The 22,154-nt window shown below is 38.4% G+C and overlaps 3 protein-coding genes across 3 annotated transcripts; 2 read left to right on the top strand and 1 right to left on the bottom strand.

The window, feature by feature from the left end:
* Nucleotides 1-198: 198 nt before the first annotated feature.
* On the top strand, nucleotides 199-5,092 carry LOC145499315 (uncharacterized). The gene is made up of 7 exons (XM_081478820.1): nucleotides 199-567; nucleotides 703-830; nucleotides 2,244-2,409; nucleotides 2,966-3,045; nucleotides 3,168-3,298; nucleotides 3,868-3,940; nucleotides 4,597-5,092. Exons 1-7 carry the CDS (start codon nucleotides 265-267, stop codon nucleotides 4,730-4,732), a joined length of 1,017 nt encoding a protein of 338 aa, XP_081334946.1. The 5' UTR covers nucleotides 199-264; the 3' UTR covers nucleotides 4,733-5,092.
* A 90-nt stretch (nucleotides 5,093-5,182) lies between these two features.
* Nucleotides 5,183-9,310, bottom strand: LOC145499310 (uncharacterized). The gene is made up of 3 exons (XM_081478815.1): nucleotides 9,152-9,310; nucleotides 6,889-6,982; nucleotides 5,183-5,845 (listed from the first exon to the last, which is right to left on the bottom strand). Exons 1-3 carry the CDS (start codon nucleotides 9,308-9,310, stop codon nucleotides 5,658-5,660), a joined length of 441 nt encoding a protein of 146 aa, XP_081334941.1. The 3' UTR covers nucleotides 5,183-5,657.
* Nucleotides 9,311-9,329: 19 nt separating this feature from the next.
* On the top strand, nucleotides 9,330-21,558 carry LOC145499299 (dynein axonemal assembly factor 3-like). The gene is made up of 15 exons (XM_081478800.1): nucleotides 9,330-9,433; nucleotides 11,105-11,161; nucleotides 12,164-12,258; nucleotides 13,095-13,188; nucleotides 13,576-13,669; nucleotides 14,588-14,651; nucleotides 15,438-15,520; nucleotides 15,737-15,827; nucleotides 16,388-16,513; nucleotides 17,287-17,409; nucleotides 18,192-18,411; nucleotides 18,850-18,964; nucleotides 20,134-20,208; nucleotides 20,290-20,371; nucleotides 21,151-21,558. Exons 1-15 carry the CDS (start codon nucleotides 9,361-9,363, stop codon nucleotides 21,208-21,210), a joined length of 1,452 nt encoding a protein of 483 aa, XP_081334926.1. The 5' UTR covers nucleotides 9,330-9,360; the 3' UTR covers nucleotides 21,211-21,558.
* Nucleotides 21,559-22,154: the final 596 nt, after the last annotated feature.

Below are 22,154 nucleotides of genomic sequence, written 5' to 3'. Positions count from 1 at the left end.
TTGCAAGTGCACGTGTCTTTCGACAGTATTGAATATTTGCACAAAGGCTCATTTTTCGTGGCAGCAAAACGCCGCATTTCAAGCTACATATTTTCATTTTTTTCTCGTACGGAATTTATTTCGCGTCTCTCAATTTTCACGCGTGAAATCTACCATCACCACAAACTGAAACAACGGCGTTTGTTTCAAAGCAAAAAAAGAAACTATTCTCAGCGAGATACCTTCAAGGTTGTCAGTTTTTGTTTAATCTAGTTTTAGGGCAAAATGGCCTATATTGTAGCCCCAAGAAGGGGCAAAAGCAGTCGAATGAAGAAAAAGGCTTTGATAAACGACGGAGAAGAAAGCTGTTTAAAGATTTCCACAGTTGCAACACAGTGGTCGGGTCTACCGTATGCAGCAGTTAAAACTGACAGCAAAAGACACGAAGCTTCTCAGCCAAACTTTGAATTACAATCTTTCTTAGAAACGTTTCCGAACGAAATCGGAGAGAATGAGAAGTCAATATTGAGAAAGATTGACGAAGCGTGGCAAAGGAAAGACGTGGATACAATGTTTCAGCTCATTAAGGTAAGCAACCAATAGTTTATTTATACTGAATTACTAGAGTGAAAGCTTTTTCATCCCGGTCTTCCATGTTTCATCTACTCCCCACGGTTTTCCATTCCGCCTTTGAATCATTAGCATTTTATATTTTTGTTGAAGGAAAACCACTTCACTGATGTAGCGCAGAAGAAAGTTCTATATTTTTGGGACATGGGACATTACTACCAGGAGAGCGCAAAGCGGAACAAGCCGCTAACTCCTTTAGCACGGTTTAGGATCAGAGAGAGGTGAGTTGAGATACAAGGTAGCGCGTTGCAACGTTCTTCAATGTAACTTCTTCGCTTCTGTTGCTTTTGAAAATCTACGATTTTTAATGTTAAAATTACTAAGGTACTTTTCATCAGTTTCAGTTTCCTGGCTCGACGTGCGGAGAAAACAATTGTTTAGCGATAGACAATGAAAAATTAAACGTCTGAATTGCAGACCGCGTGGCGCCAACATTCCACTGCAGCAACACCTTCGGTGCATAGTTTTGCGGAGAATTCATATTCTTAACAATTGAGTCCTAGACTTGAAAAAGTAACCAAAATGTTCTTTTTAACAAGGTATTGGAGCACTGCTATGAGAGACACGAAGTCAGCTCTTAAATTTTTTCGTTGAGCCTTCATCTGAAAACATCGACCTCCAAGTCAACTGAAACAAACAGTACAACAAACAAGCTAAGACGAAACGTACCAACGTTGAACAAAAATTGACTTCCTGAATTAGACACTACTAGTATTAAAAATTGTAACTATTGCAGCTCTTTGTACGTTCGCTGCAAAGTATTCGCTTACCATACTAGGTGACTTATTAAACCCAGCTTCTGAGCAATTTCCTGAGAAAGTGAACAAAATTGGTTTAGAGCATAGGCTTGGATATCATTAGACTTCCTTCCGATCTACAAGTTCTTTAGAGTTTTTCTGTTCTCAGTATGAGCTCTTACTTGAGTTAATACATTCTACAAATTTCGTCGCTCTCTTCCTGCAGTGTAGCCTGAAGATGAGATGACTGATTTTCGGCAGTGCTCAAAAAAACTTCCTTCTTCTACTGCTTAATTCTTGAGCAATAAGTAAACTTGACACGCAGAAAGATAGATATGATGATAGTATTTTAACACCAGCAACCAGTTTTGCGTCGCTGAAATTGCAGCAGCTTTTTTTTAATTTCTAGGAAACGACGGACAAGTTAGTCTTTCTAAAGTTTTGAACCTACAGTTCTCGGCTAATGCATGCTACTTGAACGGTTTTTTTAGTGAAAAGCCTGAGATATTTCATTGTCAAAACGGAGTATTAAATGCTTAAATCACTTGAAGCTAAAAACAAACTGGCGCATAGCAAAGCTCTCCGAATTGTTTTGTTTCAGTTTCAGCGCAAAAAAAGAAGAAAACATATAGTCTTTTCAACCAGCTTTGCTTCCATTTCTGCAGTATTCGACAGAAGCTACGCATATCTTTACAACCACTAATTTCAACAAAATATCTTGTGTACAGTCAATTAACTTGGGTCTGATTAGCTGTGAATTCAAACGTTTTTATAACATCTAGACTGACATTTTAACAATACCACTGTCTTTCATTTTACAGTTTATTGGTCCCCTGCATTTTATCTCAACGGTTTTGTTATGACGTTGCTAAATATTTCTTTTGTGCAATTTTATAGGTTCCTTCCCCCAGAAAACATTTGTCCAAACGGAAGGAAAAAAGCAACGTTACCTAAAGAAGCTACAAACGTTCTTCGGAACTGGCTTGACAATAGTCCCCGTCCGTACCCCACACGGGAAACCAAAACCGCACTTGCGGAGCTGACAGGACTAACAACCATGCAGGCAAGCCTTAAAATGTAATTCAGTATCTACAAAATGATCAGAAGGAGGTAGACCGATAAATAATGCATTTTAATGCCAGGTTACCTAAAAAGATCGACTAATTTAGATGATGTAAGCTTCAAAGGCCTTAAAGAATGGATTTGTATTATCACTTTTAGCCCGCTTCGCTTAATGCATTTATATAGATCTTTATGGTAGTGGCTTTATCGTTCAGTTAATCTGACCTCTATTGGCTATACTTATAAATACAAAAGTTGACGTAATATTATTGATAAATTGTAGCAAATCTTGTCATGTCTTGTGGCAAAACTGATGTTTGCGTAAAGAACTAGGACTCAGCCAGCTTTGTTATTTTCCTCACGGGACTAGTCCAAAATATACCAACTTCCAAAATGACTGATATTGTGGTCCTTAAAAGGTTTCGTCGGACTCGTTCTGCAGATTATGCCCATTCTTTTCGCGTAATTCGCGTAAGAAAAGTCAGTCAATCAAAACGTCCGACCTAGTAAGTTTATTTATTATTTTTGTTTTTTTTATTTTGGCACATAAAAACTAGGTGAACACTTGGTTTGCAAATACTAGAAGGAGAATGCGTGGAAGACGTCGAAAAGAGGAACAGAAGACTAACAGGCCACGGTAAATGAACCACTTCTTTGCAGTTGCATGTAAACCTCTATTAGGTCGACTGTCGATCAAAACGACGATCAATACAGCATTAGACAAAAAAAAAAACAAAAAAACATATGATTCCGTTTCAGTACTACTCCGCCATGGCAAGTATCTGTTTTTCCAACGTCGATGACGTCAACTCCTTCTGCTTTCCAGCCATGCTCCGGTATTTGCACGTGTCCAGCTCCTCTCCCCCAGTTTCTTGCCCCGACATCTTTGGGTAAGTTTGGCTTGTGTTTGCGTTCAAACATGATTGAAATTTTTAAAATTTTTCTTCTGATCGTTCAAGTAGTTACCAAATCCAAAGCAGCCTAGAACACCTGGAAATTTGATTTCTCAAAATCGTTTTAAAATAATCCATCAAATTTAAACGAAGGAAGTCATAACCATGACGTTGTTAGTAGCATTAAATTAGCACAGATTTTTTACGACTTTATTTCGCCGTTTTCTCCTTAATTTTTGCGGGTTTCAGTTGGTGAAATATACCGAATACTCTAGACAATGTTTTACTCCATTTCCAAACACCTCGAAGCTTGTCAAAGATACTCAGCTGGACGTCGCATTTTTCACCCTCTACAAGGTTTTGGAAATTAAATATCGTAAAACGGTCTCTCGTGTTTGTTATAATAATACTTTAAAGCAAAATAAGACGGGTTTCTTGGACGTAAATTATTGCTGAGCCATGTTACATTTGAGTTACTCTTCAATCAAACGGGATTCTTATGCCCACGAGAAACCTTGGTAACAAGACTACTTAACAGCAAACAATTTTTTTTAAAACTGTTACAGGTTCAAATCTACCAGCCCTTTGGTCAGAGATGAATGCCAACACCAGGGCTTTAATGGCGGAATGGCCAGTGAGGTAGACACATGCACCTTAACATTTGTCGCCAATCAATTCACTGTGTTTACTTTGCTAGCAGTGACTGATGGCCAGTTAAGCACGGGTCAATAGGTTGGAAGAGAAACTGTCCACTCGAGCCAGAAGCTTATAAGCTTCTACTCGGGCTTACCACCGCTGTACCATGCCTTGGAAAGAAACAAATATTTGGTCTGGGAGCTATGTAATGTTTAAAAAACGAGCAGCAGTGTTTTCTCGGAGGCGTAGCCGAGTTTCTTAAACCGGATAAAACACATGGTGCGAGTTTTTTGAACAGCTTCAAAAACATTTGTGGTAGATCTGCTCATTTGTAGAATAATTCTTGGGTTTATTATCATTTTTCTGGAGAAAATCAGCTGCAAAATTTAGCCGTGTCTTTATCAAATTGGTATTTTCTTTATGAATTCCTTTGTGAATTATTAATGAGTTTTTGAACAGTTCTGAACGGCCTATTTACTTTTCACGTAAGCTCAAACGTACAAGCGCAAATTTTACAAGCTTGTATTTTGTTCGCAATTGCGCTTGACGGAGAAGAAAGCATAAAGGTGAACAAACTATCGATTTTGGGCTTTACAATGATCTGAAGCTTTCGCAACTCACGATCTTCCAATCTGATACCCATTTAACATATTCTTTAGTCATACAGCGACTGTTGGTGGCCAATACTTCACGTCGCCTGTGGTTGCGCTCACACCGAATCTCTGGGAGCCTGAGCTCCAGTACTGCGGGCTCCATGCAGCGGCACAGATACTGATGGACATGGCAAGCAAGTGAGACGACATATCCATGGTGACGTCAAGTATCTCTAATTGACATTTTTTCAACGATTTCGCGAGTTTTAAAACAAAATTTATTGATACATTTGTTAAATTTATGAAACAAATTCGTGAGTTTCAGATGCAATTTCTTAGCTTTGAGCCCACTTGGAGGTTGATGGATAAATTAATGATTCCTAGAATTTTTACGAGCAGTTCTCAAAGAAATTCAATTACTTATGAAGATCGATCGTCATCATAGAATGATGCTGAAATCTATTTTACATTTTAGATGTAATGTTCCAAAAAGTGCTAGAGAGTTGCCCATTATACAGTCAATAATGACAAATTTCAACTTAATAAACTTATTTTGCGTCAATATTTTTGTCTGGTCTTTGTATGTGAAGAATAGTAACCAGATTATGATGTTGGGAATTACGTGTGATCTGTAATTTACAGCTGTTTCGACAAGGGTTGTCCCACAGATACCTACCCAAATGCGAAAAAGGCTTGGAAGTAACCCATAAGTCATTCGGCCAAAATGATTAACATTTGTAAGCCAGAAATGATAAGAAACGTAAACCCAGAATGAGTTGTGTTATATTTTTTTTGCACTCGCCTGAAGTGGAAGGATGTCAACCAGTGCACTCTTCTTTAACAAACTTATCTCTAAATTTATTTATTACAGATTTGGTGTGTTACAGACATAGTCATTTTTTCCCTATTTACATCAGTTAATGGGCGATATCATGTAACTTGACTTTGACAAGGTTTTTTCCTGCACATTTCTCGTTAATCATCTCCCATAAATTAAGAAAATGAAATAAAGGTTCAACTGTTAGGTGTAAACTAAACACATCACTAACTGCAAAAACAATATTTCTTTTATAATGTTCAATAACATTCAGAGATGTGGACGTTGGTTAAGAAGTTATTTTCAAGAGTTATGCAGCAGCCTTTTCGTTGGTTGTCCAAGGGTTTGAATGTGTATATTTCACTTTAGGGTCTGGTTGAGTTTGCCTCCGCCCAGAATCATCAATGTCGTTTTCTATATCATAGAAAGACCATTCATTATAGGAAAAGTACTCCGTCACTTTGTACGTGCTTATATCTTCTGCTTCCTCTTTGGGTACTGTGGATGAGACACAAAACCAATTTCAATAAAATCAGTTCCATTACAATAACAAAAACAAACGTTTGTCTTTTCAGAATCCTATACAAAGTAAAGACTTCTATCAAGTTTCAGTGGCTTGGTAGAAATGATCAAGTTTCAATAACTTAAACGAAACTCCAAGAAATTTTTTTCCTCTATCAATACTGCGGCAAAATAAACACTGGTGCTAAGTGCAGACAAAAACTATCAAACCACCACTTTTATTACAGTAACTGTATGTGCTTTCTGACAGAGAAAATGTAGAGAAGTTCCAGCAAAATGTATGGATTGGTACTAGCACAGTCGAGACAAAAAATGTTAAAGGTTTCACCAGCCTTTTCAATGCCATTAGCTTTCTATTCAAAGAACTATCTTCCTTGTGAAAGATTTCCTTTCTTTCTCTCTTGGTTTGTTTTTTCTGAAAATGTCAGGCATGAGTAAATGCCAAGTCAACTGCCAATAAGCTTGCAGTTGAAGCTTACACTGTCTTTCCAGTCTGCACTTGTGGGGTTGATCCTTAACACTATCAGTCATGTAATAAACCCGTTATTAGCCAAGCTTGCTCTGGACTGTACTGGGAGAATGTTAACTTTGCTCTTGCATTTTTTGTACTCTGACCTTGCTGTACTTAGTCCATACTGCCAAGACCTCAGACCAATACTCTCCCACTACAGTCCTCACAATTGGTTTATAAGATGTATATACAAGTACATAATGAGTGCATGAATAAAGTGAGAAATAGAAATACCAGGAAACCTTCAAGTAGTCATGAACAATCATTTGGGACAGTGGCCAGTGTAATACTTAGAAAATTTCAACCAGCAATAGAGAAATCTGATTGGTTGATTTTGCTCATTGGTTCCCTGAACTAACTTTGACATGTAACTATGTAGGACTACTTTTTAATAACATTTGTTTAAGAAGTGAGAACTGTGGCAGCTAGCTTGTCATTGTTTTCAGTTGATCCATTATGGTAGTAGATTGCACAAAGAACAAGATTATGAACAAGTTATGTTATATACCTGATGGTGGACTAGGGGTAGCCTGTTTCCTGGAATCGCCACCATCAACAGTCGAGCTACTGGATGTCAACCTCCATATTGCTGTTGGCATCCTCTGAGAAAATAAAGTAACACAGAAGAAGGACTCGGGCTACTGACAAAGAATTCCACTTCCTCAGTGCTGGAAATATGATTGGTCTAAAGTGCTACTAAACTGTGATGAGCTCAGTGAAAATTTTCAAGATCCATGCAAGATGGCATTATCTACAAGTCAATGAGTATTCAAGGTTGAATTGGCAAAGCTTTACTGTTAACAACAGTTTTTAAGATCAAGAAGGCAAAATTGCCAATCTCCCTTAGGCCCGGGTCGCACTAGAGCCAATTTTGTTTGTACAAGGAATAAATCTGTCACCAAGTAGCGTAAAATAAGTGTGACCCCCAGTTTCAAAAACTTGCCAAATTTTTGCGGGTTGCCAAAATTTCACCAATCTTCAAAGAAGCCGAAGTGCTGCCTCGGAGGCTTCCAAATTTTGGCAAAGCAAAACATTTTGTTATTTTAACCATTTAACTGTCATATTTTTAAAACATACATGGATAAAATTACGGCGAGAAAATAACTTTGAAGGCTAGTCCAGTTTGGCACGTGCGATGGCAGGACAAAATCGTTTTTTACCCGCTCCATCTGACGCTTTTTCAGTTATTTCAATGCAAACGAGAAATATGAGCGGCATTTTTATTCAAATTGGGCCATTCCATTTAATATCCACACCCCCCTATTGAGGTTAGGGGAAATCCGAGGGGGAGGGGGGGGGTCATTAAATAAGGATGCCTGATATTTCATGTCACATTGTACAAAGGATTTTGACACATTCAGGTTAGATAGATTCTCTGAAATTGCTCAATTTCCTCTTATGCCCAAAGGATGTCATTACTCAGTGTTATCCAGTTACAGTTTTACAAGTTATTAGAAAAAGAAATGTTGAGTTTTGACATTTTATCATGCAGTTCACACTTCTTCCACCTTCTTTGTTTGTATGTTAATGTATACTGTTTTCCTACTCATCATGCAAAATATCACACAGCAATGTGTATTTTCTCTTGTTTCCCCCAGCTCACTCACTCCATGCCATTAATCAATTCTCCCCTACGTTTGCCACATAAAACCCTGCCAGTGTAAATGGGAAAGAAATTATTTCAAATTTTAAAGATAGTAATTGTTATTACATGCATGATATCTTCAAGTGATAATAACTATTCTGTTAAGCTATCCTTCTTAGTTTGGGGTCACTTGACATACCCTCTCATTACCCCCATTTAGCTCTGAGTAGTCATATTTCCTAGGTTTCTTTGTCTGAAAGTGACTGATTTTAATTAGTGTAGGAAGTAATGTTTGGTAAATAAGTTACGTGCCTTCTGTTTCTTCAGGGTTCCAGTGAAGAGTAGAATTTTGTGAAAAATCAATATGACAATATATATTTATATATAAAGACAGTGCAAAGTGATCCTTCAATTTTGTATTGGCCATTTTGCCCAATAAATGATATGCTGAAGACGTCTGAAGAGGTTTGTAAGTACGAAAATTAAAGTCGCAAAATTTCCGGGGGGGGGGGGGAATGTGGCCAATTTATCTAAATCCAAGGGGGTACCCTCTCAAAAAATGATATCTGAGAGGGGGTTTCAAGTAATACCTCAATGGGGGGGGGGGGGTGCGGATATTAAATGGAATGGCCCATTCTTATGACTCGTACCCTGGATCTGGTTACTGGCAGCAATTTGAAGAGATGGCTTCAGTGAGACAATCTTCTTCGATTGCAAGTGGCGCAAGCAACAACACAAACGCGAGCCGAGCAAAACTGCTTGTCCAATTATGGACCGGAATTCACGACCTGCTGTATAGCGGAGAGTCAAGAACATACAGCGTGGATAAAAATCTGCGAAGAGTTAAACTCTCGCATGATTACTTGTTACATATAATTCAATCAGTAATGTTTTGGTTCCAGCATGTTGGCCTGATGCGACCACTGCCAAAATTTGGAACTTGCGAAATTTTTGCCAATTTTTTTCCTCGCCAAAAATTGGAAATATTTTAAACAAACAAAATTGGCTCTAGTGCGACCCGGGCCTTATTCAATTTTTAGGGTGGTAAGCCTCTTAAAATGCTTGCCCAGATGGCATGATACCAAGTGCATATAAACCAGTTATCAATGCATTTCTAGTACGCTTTGATTAACAGTGAAACTTTCAATCTTCGGCAAAGAAATCTCGCATCTATAAGCCCACTTACCACTGCAAGTTGTCGTAAATTTCCAGTTGATATCTTCGCCATGGCCGCCATCTTGAAAATTTTCAATTTCCTTATTTGCGCATGCGTTAATCCGACGTTCTCTAGTAACCAGTCCCCAAAAGTTGGGGGAATAGTTATGGCTGACAATCTAGAGAACATTGCAGATATGAAGAATATTTCTTTGCTAGCGTGCTTCGTTTAGGACCATCATGGTGGACGGATTTGGAGCAATCACTTGGTGGGGATTTAGTCCGGCTCTTGATCTGCGAGACAAATACCAGTGTAAGCTTTGTTTCAGTTGGTTCAGAGCTCCTAGAATAGCTAAATGTTGCTGCTAATTTATTTTGTTATTCAGATATTTTGGGTACTAGTTTAGTAGTTAGAGATGTGTACTTGCGGTGGATAAGGTTTACAGAATCGAGAATGCAAATGAAATAACCGTAACCCTGGTTATCCCAAACGTCAAGTCCCCAAATTATTTTTCAAGGAGGAATTGAAAATTCCTGCTTGAACTGTAAATTTCGCTGAGTAGACGCGCGGTTTGTGGAAAAAAAAAATTACAGACGAATGTATGGAAAATAAGAATAATTAGCTGAGCGTCTTCTGGCAAAGCTACATCCTTCAAACTTGGTGAAGACAATCTTCTACCTAGTATTTTAAGGTTGTGATTCACAAATTGTGTAATATTTAAGTTTGGAAAAAGTTATTTGCCGTCGGATTCCCATACAAACACTCTAATTCCTGACCGCTTTGCCTGACCGTCAAGATGGCATTGAAAACCATGATAAGGTCTATAGTTCTGCAAATTTTGGCATTCTTTTTATTCTGCAACAGCAAAGTACACCTGCCATGCTTGTGGTGAGCTAATCTTAGACATAGGCTTAAACGTTTGCTTGCGAATCTTTGTTACTTTTAAGGGATGGGTGCTCTGCAGAGGAAAACAACTGAAATATTTTTTGGTAAAAGTTCGGTAAAAATCATTTCAGGAAGTAGTTTGTCTGACATTCTGCTTTTTGAAGGTGAATGCAAGTTACATTCAACTTCAAAAAGCAGAATGTCAGACAAACTACTTACCGTTCTGATTGGTTTGTGTGATATATCAACAACATCCGGTTGTATCCTGATATGGCCAAAAAAATATCACTGATGGAACCGGATTACGTGAAAATCGAGCTGAAATATCTGTGATTTTTTCTACATAGCCATCAAACTACGCACGGCTCTATATTCTGCTGCCTCGACAGGCTCGCGTTTTTGCTCGCCTGGCTCATTGGCAACTATGTAATAAGCTTTCATTCTGAAAATAACTCAGTTTCTCTGTATTCGTGTATATATACTTGTTTTGTAAGGTGGAGCAGAGCCAGCATTACACTGTTTAGCGGGTTCACATTCCACTCAGAATAAAGGAAAACATGTCTTAGACACTTCAATTGTTCTAAATGTTTTTGGGGAGGGCGATACCCTAGACCCCCCTAGTAAGGTGACACCTCAACCATCACAATGGACAGCTATGCTATCCAAAATATTACTCTTTGGCAACTACTTAACTTGAGAGTTCTGCCGATATGCAACATTACTGTCTTGCTCTTAGATAAAATGCCATTCAATTTGGGAAAGAGCATTCCTACCTTGTTCCCAGGGTCTCTTATCTGCCCACCCTACCAGAGTGCGAGAGGTAGGGCTGGAAGATTAGAAACCTGGGAATGATGTTGACAGCATTCATCATCTCTACATTACTCATTTACATGATTTTTTTTGCCATTTTACAGAAGCATTATAAAGTACAAGACAGTTGTTTTCTCATATCTAGAGCAAGCATCCCTTGAAAGTAATAAAAGTAGCTTGTTGAAATACTGATTGTTAGTTTTTATCACATGCTAGACCTGTGATGCATTTCAATCCTTATTTTAAAGAGGTTATATCTTAATCCTGGCTTATTTTTGTGATTTGCAGCTTTATTATCCAAGTTAGAAAATTTGGACATCTCCGAAGATGGTGCAAGAAAGCAAGGTAGACTTGCCCTTTTTTCTTATTAGTACAATGTATGTCTTTGAGCAGTAACACACTGGTCTTACATACAGTGACACCTGTATTAAGTGGACACCCTTGGGACCCTCACTAGTGTCCGCTTAATACAGGGTGTCCGCTCTAAGCAGGTTCTAATATATTGTGCAATAATATTTAATTAGTAACCCTTTTGTAACACAGCCTAACACAGTGTAAGATCAAAGACTGCTCATAGCACATTGGCCAGTCAATCAATGCATCAATCTGGAATAATCTACTTAGCTTTAAAACGACATCACTGAACAATGTTAAAGGAGTCTGAGCTGAGATTTCAGAAGTAAAAAAGCCCTTGAAGTGTCAACTTATTGCAGGTTTTGTGCAGCAAAATGGCTTACATATTGGTGTCCGCGTCCGCTTAACAGAGGTGTCTGCTGAGTGCAGGTTTATTTTACCGTAAATGTAGGAAGAAAATTTTGGGACTCAAGCTGGTGTCCACTTAACAGAGGGTGTCCACTTTATATGGGGTCCGCTTAGTACAGGGTTTCACTGTAAACAATTGAGGAAGTGCTAATGATACAGCTGGCTTCAGTTTTGCAGAATATATGGCGCAACTTTTTTTAATTAGATAAGTATCATTTATGCATTTGGCATGTATATGTTTTGATTATTTGGTTTTGTTTTAAGTGCCATTTATTCTTGCTTTCAGCTCATTCCTGTTATCCCCTTATCCATTCAGTTTGTAGACATCAGGCCCCAGTTGTTCAAAAGCTGCATAACACTATCCACTGGATAGCACTATCCAGTGGATGAGTGTTGACAAAACAAACCATGCTATCCCTTGGAAAGTGATTTATTCAGTGGATAGCATTATCCATCTTTTGAACAATCTGGGCCAGTTATTAAATATACACGCTATATAGGATCACTGAATTTCCCTGTTCATTGTTTTTGGTTAGTTCATTCCTCTGGTGTTATGACTCCATTTTGTCGGTTGATTCTCTTTAGGAAAGTGCACTCTCCTGATCGTAGGTGCAGGGGATTGTCGACACATTTTCAGGACCATTGCACATGCCTACAGACACACCAAGAGAGATCTCAGTGTGAGTTACTGTAAATGCTAATTATCACTTCTCTATAGATAAGGTTGAGAGTTGTTACCACCAACAACTTTGTAACTGCTCCACCCTACTTTCCCCAGTTCTTAACTACCTCAGTTGGGGATGCTGTTAAAATGTGATTTACTGTGTAGCATCCAGGACTTCTATTGTAATTTGTCAAGTTTTCTGGGTTCAGGTGCTTATTGGAGACTGAGAACATATAGTAGATTAAATAATAAAGTGTATTATCGTTTGTCTCAGGATGTAGTCGCTTGAGATGTAGATCGCGACGTTTCGACTGTTTACTGCTAGTCTTCTTCAGGCGATAAGGTCGACTGATACCGTGCAATCAGTCGACCTTATTGCCTGAAGAAGACTAGCAGTGAGCAGTCGAAACGTCGTGATCTACATCTCAAGTGACTACATTGTGAGACAAACGATAATACACTTTATTATTGCATCTACCACGATGAATAACAACAACCTTTTCCTCGACATATAGTAGATTATGATCACATTGCAAGATATGGGCGCAGTGGAAAGTGGATTAACGAAAAGCATGTAGGAGGTATTTAATGGAATAGGGTTGCTTAATCAGTTCAGCATAGTAGCCTGCTACAGGTCTGCCAATTGATTTTTTTATTTGAAATCATAGTGTTGACTTTATATACAAACTTGTAGGTGCAATTTCATTTGCAATGTGTTTCATGGTGATAATGTGTTGCAAGTTGCACACTGGAGTACATTGAGTACATGCTGAATGATCTAAAATTTTATCAGTCTAATGATAGTTAGAGCAAAGATCTCATCAATTTCTTTCTTTAATATTGACATTGCAGATATCTGTTGTAGAGAACAGTCTTGAGATTTATGCAAGACACCTTTTACTATTATCTATTGCACTTGAACCCAAAGACAGACTGGGACTGCAAGGTAAGCAATGACTGACTGATCAACACAGAATTTCTCTTTACAAGTGTTATATATGTGTTGCGTTGCGGGGGGGGGGGGGTACTGTAAATCTTTGTGTAGGGGTGTGCCAGTGGGACACTGAAACTCTTACCCCATACTAGACCATGAATAGCTTGATTTGGCGACCCTATTCCAGACTAGACACCGAATACCCCTGCCCTATCCCAGACTAGCTATTTTCCATACAGAAACTTCATCACTATTATAGTCCAGCATATGCTAACTAAACCAATATGAATCATTCAAAGTCACTTTTGAGTTTCAATTTCTATTATTAATAGAACCAGGTAAAGAACCCTGTTCTAGACTACATGACAATTCCAATACTTTTTTTGACAATTTTTGTAGAAAAGACAGAGTTATTCCTTGAGCTGTTTGGGAATAGCCTTGTGAGACCACAAGCAAGTGAATATTTACAGCAGAGATCAACTGACTTTATCAGGTACTACAATGTATGTGAACATGTCAAGTTTGTAAAACCATCCATTGAAGGGGGTCACTCCCTGTATTGCATTCATGGTATTTTTCATCATACGTTGTCATTTAAAAAGTCCATATATATATATGTTAGATGGTACCACTAACTTAAGGGAGTTTTGGAATTTCAAATCCTCATAGATTTAATTAGTTACTACAGCATGTGTACCATGAATGCTTTCTATTACTAGTAAGTGTTTGATACATCTCCTTTTTCAATGGAAACATGCTTAATTATAATAAATTATGAATCTGAACCATGCATACCCAACAAAGTTTGAGGGGTTCATTTTGATCTCATGAGGTGGAGGCGCAGTGTTCTCATGGTTAATGCGCTCGTCTCCAGATTGAGCGGTCCCTGTTTGAGCCCTGCCTACGCACATTGTGTTGTGTTCTTGGGCGGGACACTTAACACTCACAGCGCCTCTCTCCACCCAGGCGCATGTATAAATGGGTATCAGTGAATTCAATGCTGGGGGTAACCCTGTGAAGGACTTGCATCCCATCCAGGGGGAAGTAGAAATACTCCAGCAGAAGAGAAGCAGAAACCAGGATCAAGTTTGTGGGAACTTGCAGATAAGGAGTCTTTCAAGGGAGAATTTCTGCGTGTAAACTCAGCATTGTCGTGTTGTTCCAAGAAATATTCAACATATCTTTCCCAACCACTCTGGAAATTCCAGTTCTGATTGATACTTTCCTATAAAAGATTTAGCTTTTGGAATCCCACCCTCTAAAAAATTAATGACAATGACCTTCCATGGGGTGGGTGTGGAAATTTTCTGGAATTAGACATTATTCACATAAACTCTTCACTAATTTTTAAAGAACAGATTACATCACTTGTTATTCAATATGGATTTATTTTCTGCTTATTTCTTCACAGGATGGTAACAGATTCTGATTTCCTTGAGGCTTGCTTGCCTGTGTTTAACTTTTCACAGCTGAAGGTTGTTTTAAATCACATTCTGTTCAACTAATTGATAAAAACAAAAAATAATAATTCATTATCTAATTTCTGATAAAAATGGCAATCATTTATATGACTTTGCTCCTCTTAAGATTAGCTGCATATCACAATAATAGATTGAACTAATTACTGTTCAACTCTGCCAAATTGCCAGATCACTGAGCTGTTTAGGAGAAAAAAAAAACACTTGTTTTGCTGTTGAGCTTAGCTTTAAGGAAATCTCTTACTGTTGTGTATCTACACACACTTGTCCGTGCATGCTGATGGACAATGTACCCTGTAATTCAGTGAATCAGCTAAAAGAAAAGTGAAAACTAGAGTGTTGCATTAATATAATTGTCTGCTAGTGCCACAATACATGTACATAAAAATACGTTTTTTTCACTGTTTTTTTTTTTTATTTGAAAGAAGAGGAAAAGGGAATTTTTAAAGTAAGATAAACTTAATTTGCTATTGGTTTTGTGATGAAACCCAGGGAAAAAAGTTCTGACCTTTTTGTCTATTCTTAACATGTGTGATGTATTATTCACCCATAATGTCTTTTTACTCAGTGTGCTAAAATGCTTGCTAATTTCTTGTATATTTGTTTTTCCCATTCAAATTATTTTCCATTGTTTACCCCAAGTACTAGTCATTTCTTAGCATGATTGTCTTTAGAAGTACATGACTTGTATATCCTACATGTAACTTATAGTAAAATTCCATTGACTATATCCATGACAGTTAATAAAAAAAAAAAACTTTCTGTTGCTTGTTCTTTTCTTAGTTTAAAGAGAGAGATCAGTTAGAGAGCATCTTTAAATTCTGGAGAAATACAGATCCTAAGCTGTTTGATATCTGCAGACACTGGTAAGTGATAGCTCTATGATGCACATACAATGGAATCCTGATTTCTCGAACTCTCAATTTTTCAAACTTCGTAAAAACTTGAACCAAATTCATTTCCCTCTCCTCAGTCAAACACTGTAATTTTACCCTTGAACTCTTGAACTATGAATAGAAAAATTTGCCATCAGTGTTGATACTAAATAGCATAATTCATTCTAATTTATTGATTTTACTCAGGGATGAGAGGTTGAGACAATATTTTGCAGTACGTTATGACTCGAGGCAGAATGTTTTTGACTGGGACTACAATATGAAGTTGTCCAAAAAGGTAAACTGTTACACTAACTGTACTTTTAACCCCCTAAGTCTAGCAACTTGAAAATGCCATGTATAGTGTAATGTCAAAATGCTGTTACGGTACTCTCGGTGATTCTCTAAGTTCTAGATGGAGTCCACCAAACTGCACCTCTTGAAAACCCAGTCATTTTCCCCTCTGTTAATTCTTTGAAGGCGTGGTGGCCTCATGGTTAGTTTGCTTGACTCTGGATTGAGTGGTCTGGGTTCAAGCCCTGACCGGGTTCATTGTGTTGTGTTCTTGGGCAAGACACTTTACTCTCACAGTGCGTCTCCACCCAGGTGTATAAATGGGTACTGGTGATGTTAGGGGTAACCCTGAGATGAGCATCCCACCCAGGGGGGTGTAGAAATGCTCCTAATACTTTGTGCTGTGGAGACTGGAAAGTATAAACAGGTACAGAATGACTGTTAGATAAACTTGTCAGGATGCTCCAGTGGGGTAGGGGTGAGGGGGGGAGATAGGCTAGCATACCGTCTGTCTAGGAGGAATAACATTGCTCCTAAATGAATCTCTTACGATTTTGATTTTAGGCATCAATTACCAATGCCCACGAGTACAAGAGCTGGCGAGAACAAGGTGTGGCTTTTGAGCTTCGCAGTGACTCGACATATGAAGTGTCTAACAGAACTTTGGCCTCTGGTATTATAGTGAAACAGGTATGAACAAATACTGGGTGATTTGTTAATGAGGTCTACTTGAAACATGAAGGCGAGGTGGGGAGTTGGCAGAGGGCTGTGAAGCCATGAGTGAAAGGGGCTGGTAAATTTTTAGCCCACGAGTATGTTTTCTCTCCTCTCCCCCACCCCCTCCCTGCTCCAAGAGAGCTTACATCCAGGTAGCAAAAGAGAGGATGAGAGGTGCGATTCATAAGGTGAAGAAAAGTGGAAAAAAGAAAAAGAGAAATTTTGCAACATAGTGTATAGTATTCTTTCTTTTAAATGGTGTAACACCGCCATAAGCGTCATCATATTATCTTTTAATTATAACCACTTATCAATTGCGTAACCGGTCGTTTCGCCTGCGAGTTGTTTCGCTTACTGCGACCCAAGCGCTTACGTCTCATATCGATGTAAGTTTAAAAAAATATATCGCAACAGACTGTAATAAAGGCTACCAGACTACAGCTAAATTATTACTACACAAGAGAGTGAAAACGCTGACTATTTCTCGCCCTCCAAGCGTGAGTCAAGAGTGACTGCTTTTCCGTCCGACCCAGCAACGTTTGTGACCTTGCCGACCTTGCTGCTAGCGGAACTACCCGCAGACCAAACAACCAGTCAATGATTTGCGTTCGTTCTTCTTGTGCTCCCAATATAGGGCGTGATCCTTCAGTACTGACCTCCTATGTGTTTAATAAGAGCAAAATATCAGAGCAAAAACTTCTTTTTTAAATAGTACTTGTTTTGATTTGTTTTACTGATCGTGTTAGGATGGAGAGCGGATTGTACGCAGAGGCTTCTGGGGTGATATCATAAACAGCCCTTATTTGGCATACGGTATTGAGAGCGAGGAGGAGTCACTGTTTAGAACCTCCAATGGACAGTTTGTTAAAGTGAGTATGTGTCCGTACGGAACAAGCTATTAAATATGAAACTGTAAAGACATGAATGATCATATAAGATCTTTCACATACATAATATTGAAATATGACACTGTTCCCAAAAGGAAATAGATCTTGGAATTTAAACAAAAAAACTAAAGGGATATTTACCTTGATAAATTAAATTATCGTGTCGGATTTTTCTTTTTCAGTACTTGATTATTTTTTCTTTGTCATTTTGCTCTTTCAAATTGCTAAATGATCTAAAAAAGTGAGGGAAAGACAAGGGTTTTAGCAACGAATGAAATCTCTATTCAGTGTTCAGACTAAACTGGTTTCACTCACAACTCAGTGTAAGTTATGTTCGAAGTTCGCTTTTACAACAATGTATAGTAAAAGAATTATTACATGTGTTTAATATCCAGAATAACTGAGGTCTCGGTAGGCTTGGGCTGATAACACTTACCCCTCCCTTGATTATTCTTGATGTCAAGAAATACCGTTTTGATGACTGTTTGTTATAACGACCACGAGCTATAACAGACTGTAATAGGAACACGGTCTGTATTTCGACTCCATGTTAGAGGTGCGGTTTCTGGTTTAAATCTATCATTAAAGGTTTTGCCGTTTTAAAGTTGTTTCCGTCTAATCTAAACCCAGATCTCCCACGGCCACTTTTTAGCATCAAACAGAGCGATATCTGGGTACGAGATAATAGTTCCCGTCTTGATCAGTTAGAAAGCTGTGTAAACATGCTGTAGCCAATGATCGCGTTTCAATTTCTTTCGTATCAGACAGCAACGAATGTGTCGGAATATAACGTCACTGCTCTCATGCACGAAATAATGACGGGAGAAAAGTATGTCCCGCCAAAGATTGACGAGAAGAAGGCCAATCACGGGAAGGCGACTTTACACGAAGTCAAAGAAGAAGAGGAAGATGATGAAAAAGAAGCCGAAGAATTGAAAAATGCAGAGGAAAGGGTAGTTAACGATACTAAGCGTGAAACACAAGGTAAATTGTCTAAAATAATCTGTTTCTACTGAGTTTGTGAATCACATCCTACGTAATACCTCTCTGTCCGTGAGTGGAAGAGGCCGAATTTCCACTGCGAAGAAACCGTAAGGAGAATCTAACTAAGTTTCAATTTTTTCCCCAAGAATTATGTAGTTTCGCAGTGTGTCCGCGCTCCTGTTCATTGGAACAGTTTTTTTCAAACCCCTCAATTAAGTAGCTGTTGTTCGAAAGTCGATTTAAAATTTTTTTTCCTCTTTCTGAAAAGCCAATTGGAGTGTTAAAGTTGATGACACAGAATTTGATTCAGCCAATCTAGATCCCAGATTTCCCACAGCCAAGCGGAGTGGGATCTGGGTACAAAGTGACCCTAAACCGAGACAGGACAGGTGACGCATATTTAGCTAGTTTATTTTGTGTACATGCTGTATGTTACAGGTTACATGAAGTGTCCTGGTATCACGGTGTCCTTCCTTCCTCTGAACTGTGTTCCTGATCTCTCCAAGAAAAGTAAATACAGCAAGCTATTTGACGTCATTTACTTCTCAAACAGGTGAGTGATCACGTGATACACACCTGCATGTTGCTATGGCGACTTGGCAAGACTCGCTCGGTATTTGCGAAATTAGAGTGCAAGATCATGTTTGTTTAATTTTCTTATTTGAAAAAAGCTTACAAACAACCATACTCCGACCGCACTGTCTGACAAAAAGCGAAAGAGAAAGAAGCCTGTCGATGACACCGCTTCATTTCAGGAGTTTAAAGGCAGTTTGTAAGGAATTAAAAGATAAAGCAACAAGTTTAAAAACTGTTAAAAGTATAAAGCTTTTCACATGACGTCATGGCAGCGATATTGGTGTTGCAAAACAATGAAACGGGGGCCATGTTGGTGTACCAAACCAATCCTGTGCAGGAGTTGAACTCTTTTCTTAAGTAAAAACTTCCTTTTGTCCAATAAATTTCCGTGTGCGCTAGCTACGTGAGTGAAATCGCTCAATAAGGTGAAAAATTTGCTCGATAGCTGGTCAATTTGTCTTGCATTTTATAAAGGTGGAGTTTTCAGTGAATACGTTGCATTGCGTTTTAGCTTGAAAGTGGAGAATTTCATAAATTTATAGAAATAGGCGAGCAAAATGTTCAAACTCAGCGTGTTGTGTAGGAAGGAAGACAAGTTGGAAACAGGTTAGAAACTTGTTTTTCCCCACCAAGCTTTTCAACCGGCGCTAACAACAAAGAGTGGGTCTACTCTGTTCTGTTCTCTGCCGCAGCACCTAAAACTGAGCTCTGTCTCCTAGGGAAGGTCAGGGTAATCTTTCATTCGAGAAACCTTCAAAGACATGAAAAAAGGCTCTCGAAACTGAAGAAGAGAAACGATTTTTTGCACTTCTCTAGGAACTGAAGTGCTCCGCGAAAATTTCTGACCTTTATTATCGAACGTTAATTACTATTAGTGAAACATGTCCTTTGTTATCACGTTGTACTTCTTCTTCTTTGACTGTTTTGCCGACCAAAACCAAAAGAATAGTAATTCCCTTGAAAAGACCTGGCGTCCACAACTCTAGGTTCATTGTTTTTACTTGGAAGAGCAGTCTAAAATACTGACCTGCTGTGTACGAGCCTGCAATCTATGTGAACAGCGGTCGTCTTTCATTAAATCTTTTGAAGGAATCGAAACTCGCGTTTCTAAATTTTCAATTATCTTGCTGAAAATATTTTTTGCAGTATGGTTCATTTATTGACTCCGGAAGTGAAGGAAATATTTGCCGATGAAGCTATTGTCATCGTTGAAACTACCAAGTAAGTGTCAATACTTGAATCATTACAATCAAGAAAGGCGTTGCGGTAATAAGTGATTTTGTGTATTGCGTTTGTTTTAAGGTTCATGCTGGATCTTAAACCTGAGCAGATGCAAGAATACCTTAAAAAGATAACGTCCATGGCCCAGGCTGCTGGATGTAAGGTATGTTTGCAAGATGACAGACAGTAACACCTAGACGAGGAAGAAAGACATGTTCCTGTTACGGGAAATCTCGGTCAGTTCTTTCCAAAGACATCCAAAAGAATCTAATCCGAATCCAATCCGAATCCAATCCGAATCCAATCCGAATCCAATCCGAATCCAATCCGAATCCAAAAGACAAAAAAACATAGCCTCCGTCCACACTACGCCAGAGGAATTTGAAAACGAAGGTTTCACTCTGAAAACGCATCAAATATTTTCCGTCCACACTACACCGGAGGAATTTAAAAACGCCGGTCAGTTTGGATTTGTGTTTGAGGAAAACTCGATCAGGGAAATCACGTGATTATCGTGACGCCATCGTTTTCGAAAAGCTCCGTTTTCAAAATGTTTTCTGTCCACACGAAAACGAAAGACCGGCGTTTTCAAATTCCTCCTTTATGAAGAGCGTTTTCATAAAGCTCCGTTTGCGTGACGGATTATTGTAGGCGATAGGCCTAACCGTAGAAATAATTGCCATAGAGAGAACAAATGGCTAACGCACGGATTTTTTTACGTCAGCGTGACGTCATCCTCACCTTATGTTGCTTACCAACTTCTGTGATGATTTTACAGTGACTGTTCATTTCAAGACGCAACATGCAAACAAACAAACAAACAAACAAATTCAGTCATTTGCTCATCACCCAATCACCAACTCAACAAATTAGTCCAATTGAACCCTCCCTCTGCACGTAAAACGTGCCTATGTTTAACTGTGGTTTTGCATTCTGTTGCAGACGGCAGGTCACGCTGATGGAGAGAAAGATGCTCACGCATTCTTCACCTTTCAAAGATAACATTCGCTGAATCAGAATATTCGTAACCCGTCCATTTCTGCGTGACCTGTATTTCGTGACATAACACTTGTCCTTAAAATAGTTACCTATTTATTTAATGTTCGCGTCGTGAATTTTTTTACTGTACAGATCATACGTAGAACGAGTGCCATAGAGAAAAATATAATGAAGTAATTTTGACGAGCTTGTCATGGGAAGGAAAAATATTTCGATAGTTTCGCGATACTCACCGATACGAAAGTTTGTAACGCAACATTTGGTCACGCAACGATTTCTCGTTTCAAGTCTCGTGTGTCTGTCACTATTAACTCTTTTTATTTATTTCTAGCAAAATAAACACTATGAGTTGTGCTGTCTTCTCCAAGTTTTGTGACTGTTGATTTTATTTAATACAGTAAAAATCCGCATAAAAGATCAGGTGTTTTGGGGTTTCAGGCTGATTTTGTTCTTATATATCAGGTGTTTTCTGCAAAATCAGCCTGAAAATGTTCTTAAGGTGTTCATAGACTACCAACAGATGAAATCAATGTGCAAGCACAACATTTTAATTAATTAATGGATAACACATAATTTATATTGATCTACTTAGTACCGTACTTAGTACTGTACCCTAGTAGGTTATTATAATCTAACTGGCAGCCAATTTTTTTGTTATATAAGAACAATTTTCATCTTTCAGGCTGAATGTGTTCTTATGTCTATGGTACTTTTTGGACCAAATTTCAGCCTGAGTGTTCTTAATCCACTTGTTCTTTTATACGGGATTTTACTGTACTTGTATTGGGAAAAGCTATAGTGGTGTCAAGGGTGAATCTGTGACATTATTTAATTTAAAAAAACGTCCCTCCAAGTTAAATAAAACCTAGAAATTCATTTCTAATAGAATTTGAGTACTTGGGTGAAATGCGGTTGAGTTATATAAAACATGAAACTCAAAACGTTTT

Source organism: Orbicella franksi, chromosome 10 (assembly GCF_964199315.1).
Source record: "Orbicella franksi chromosome 10, jaOrbFran1.1, whole genome shotgun sequence".
NCBI lineage: Eukaryota > Metazoa > Cnidaria > Anthozoa > Scleractinia > Merulinidae > Orbicella > Orbicella franksi.
Note: the sequence above shows the minus strand (reverse complement) of the source record. Positions and strands in the feature narration are given on the sequence as shown.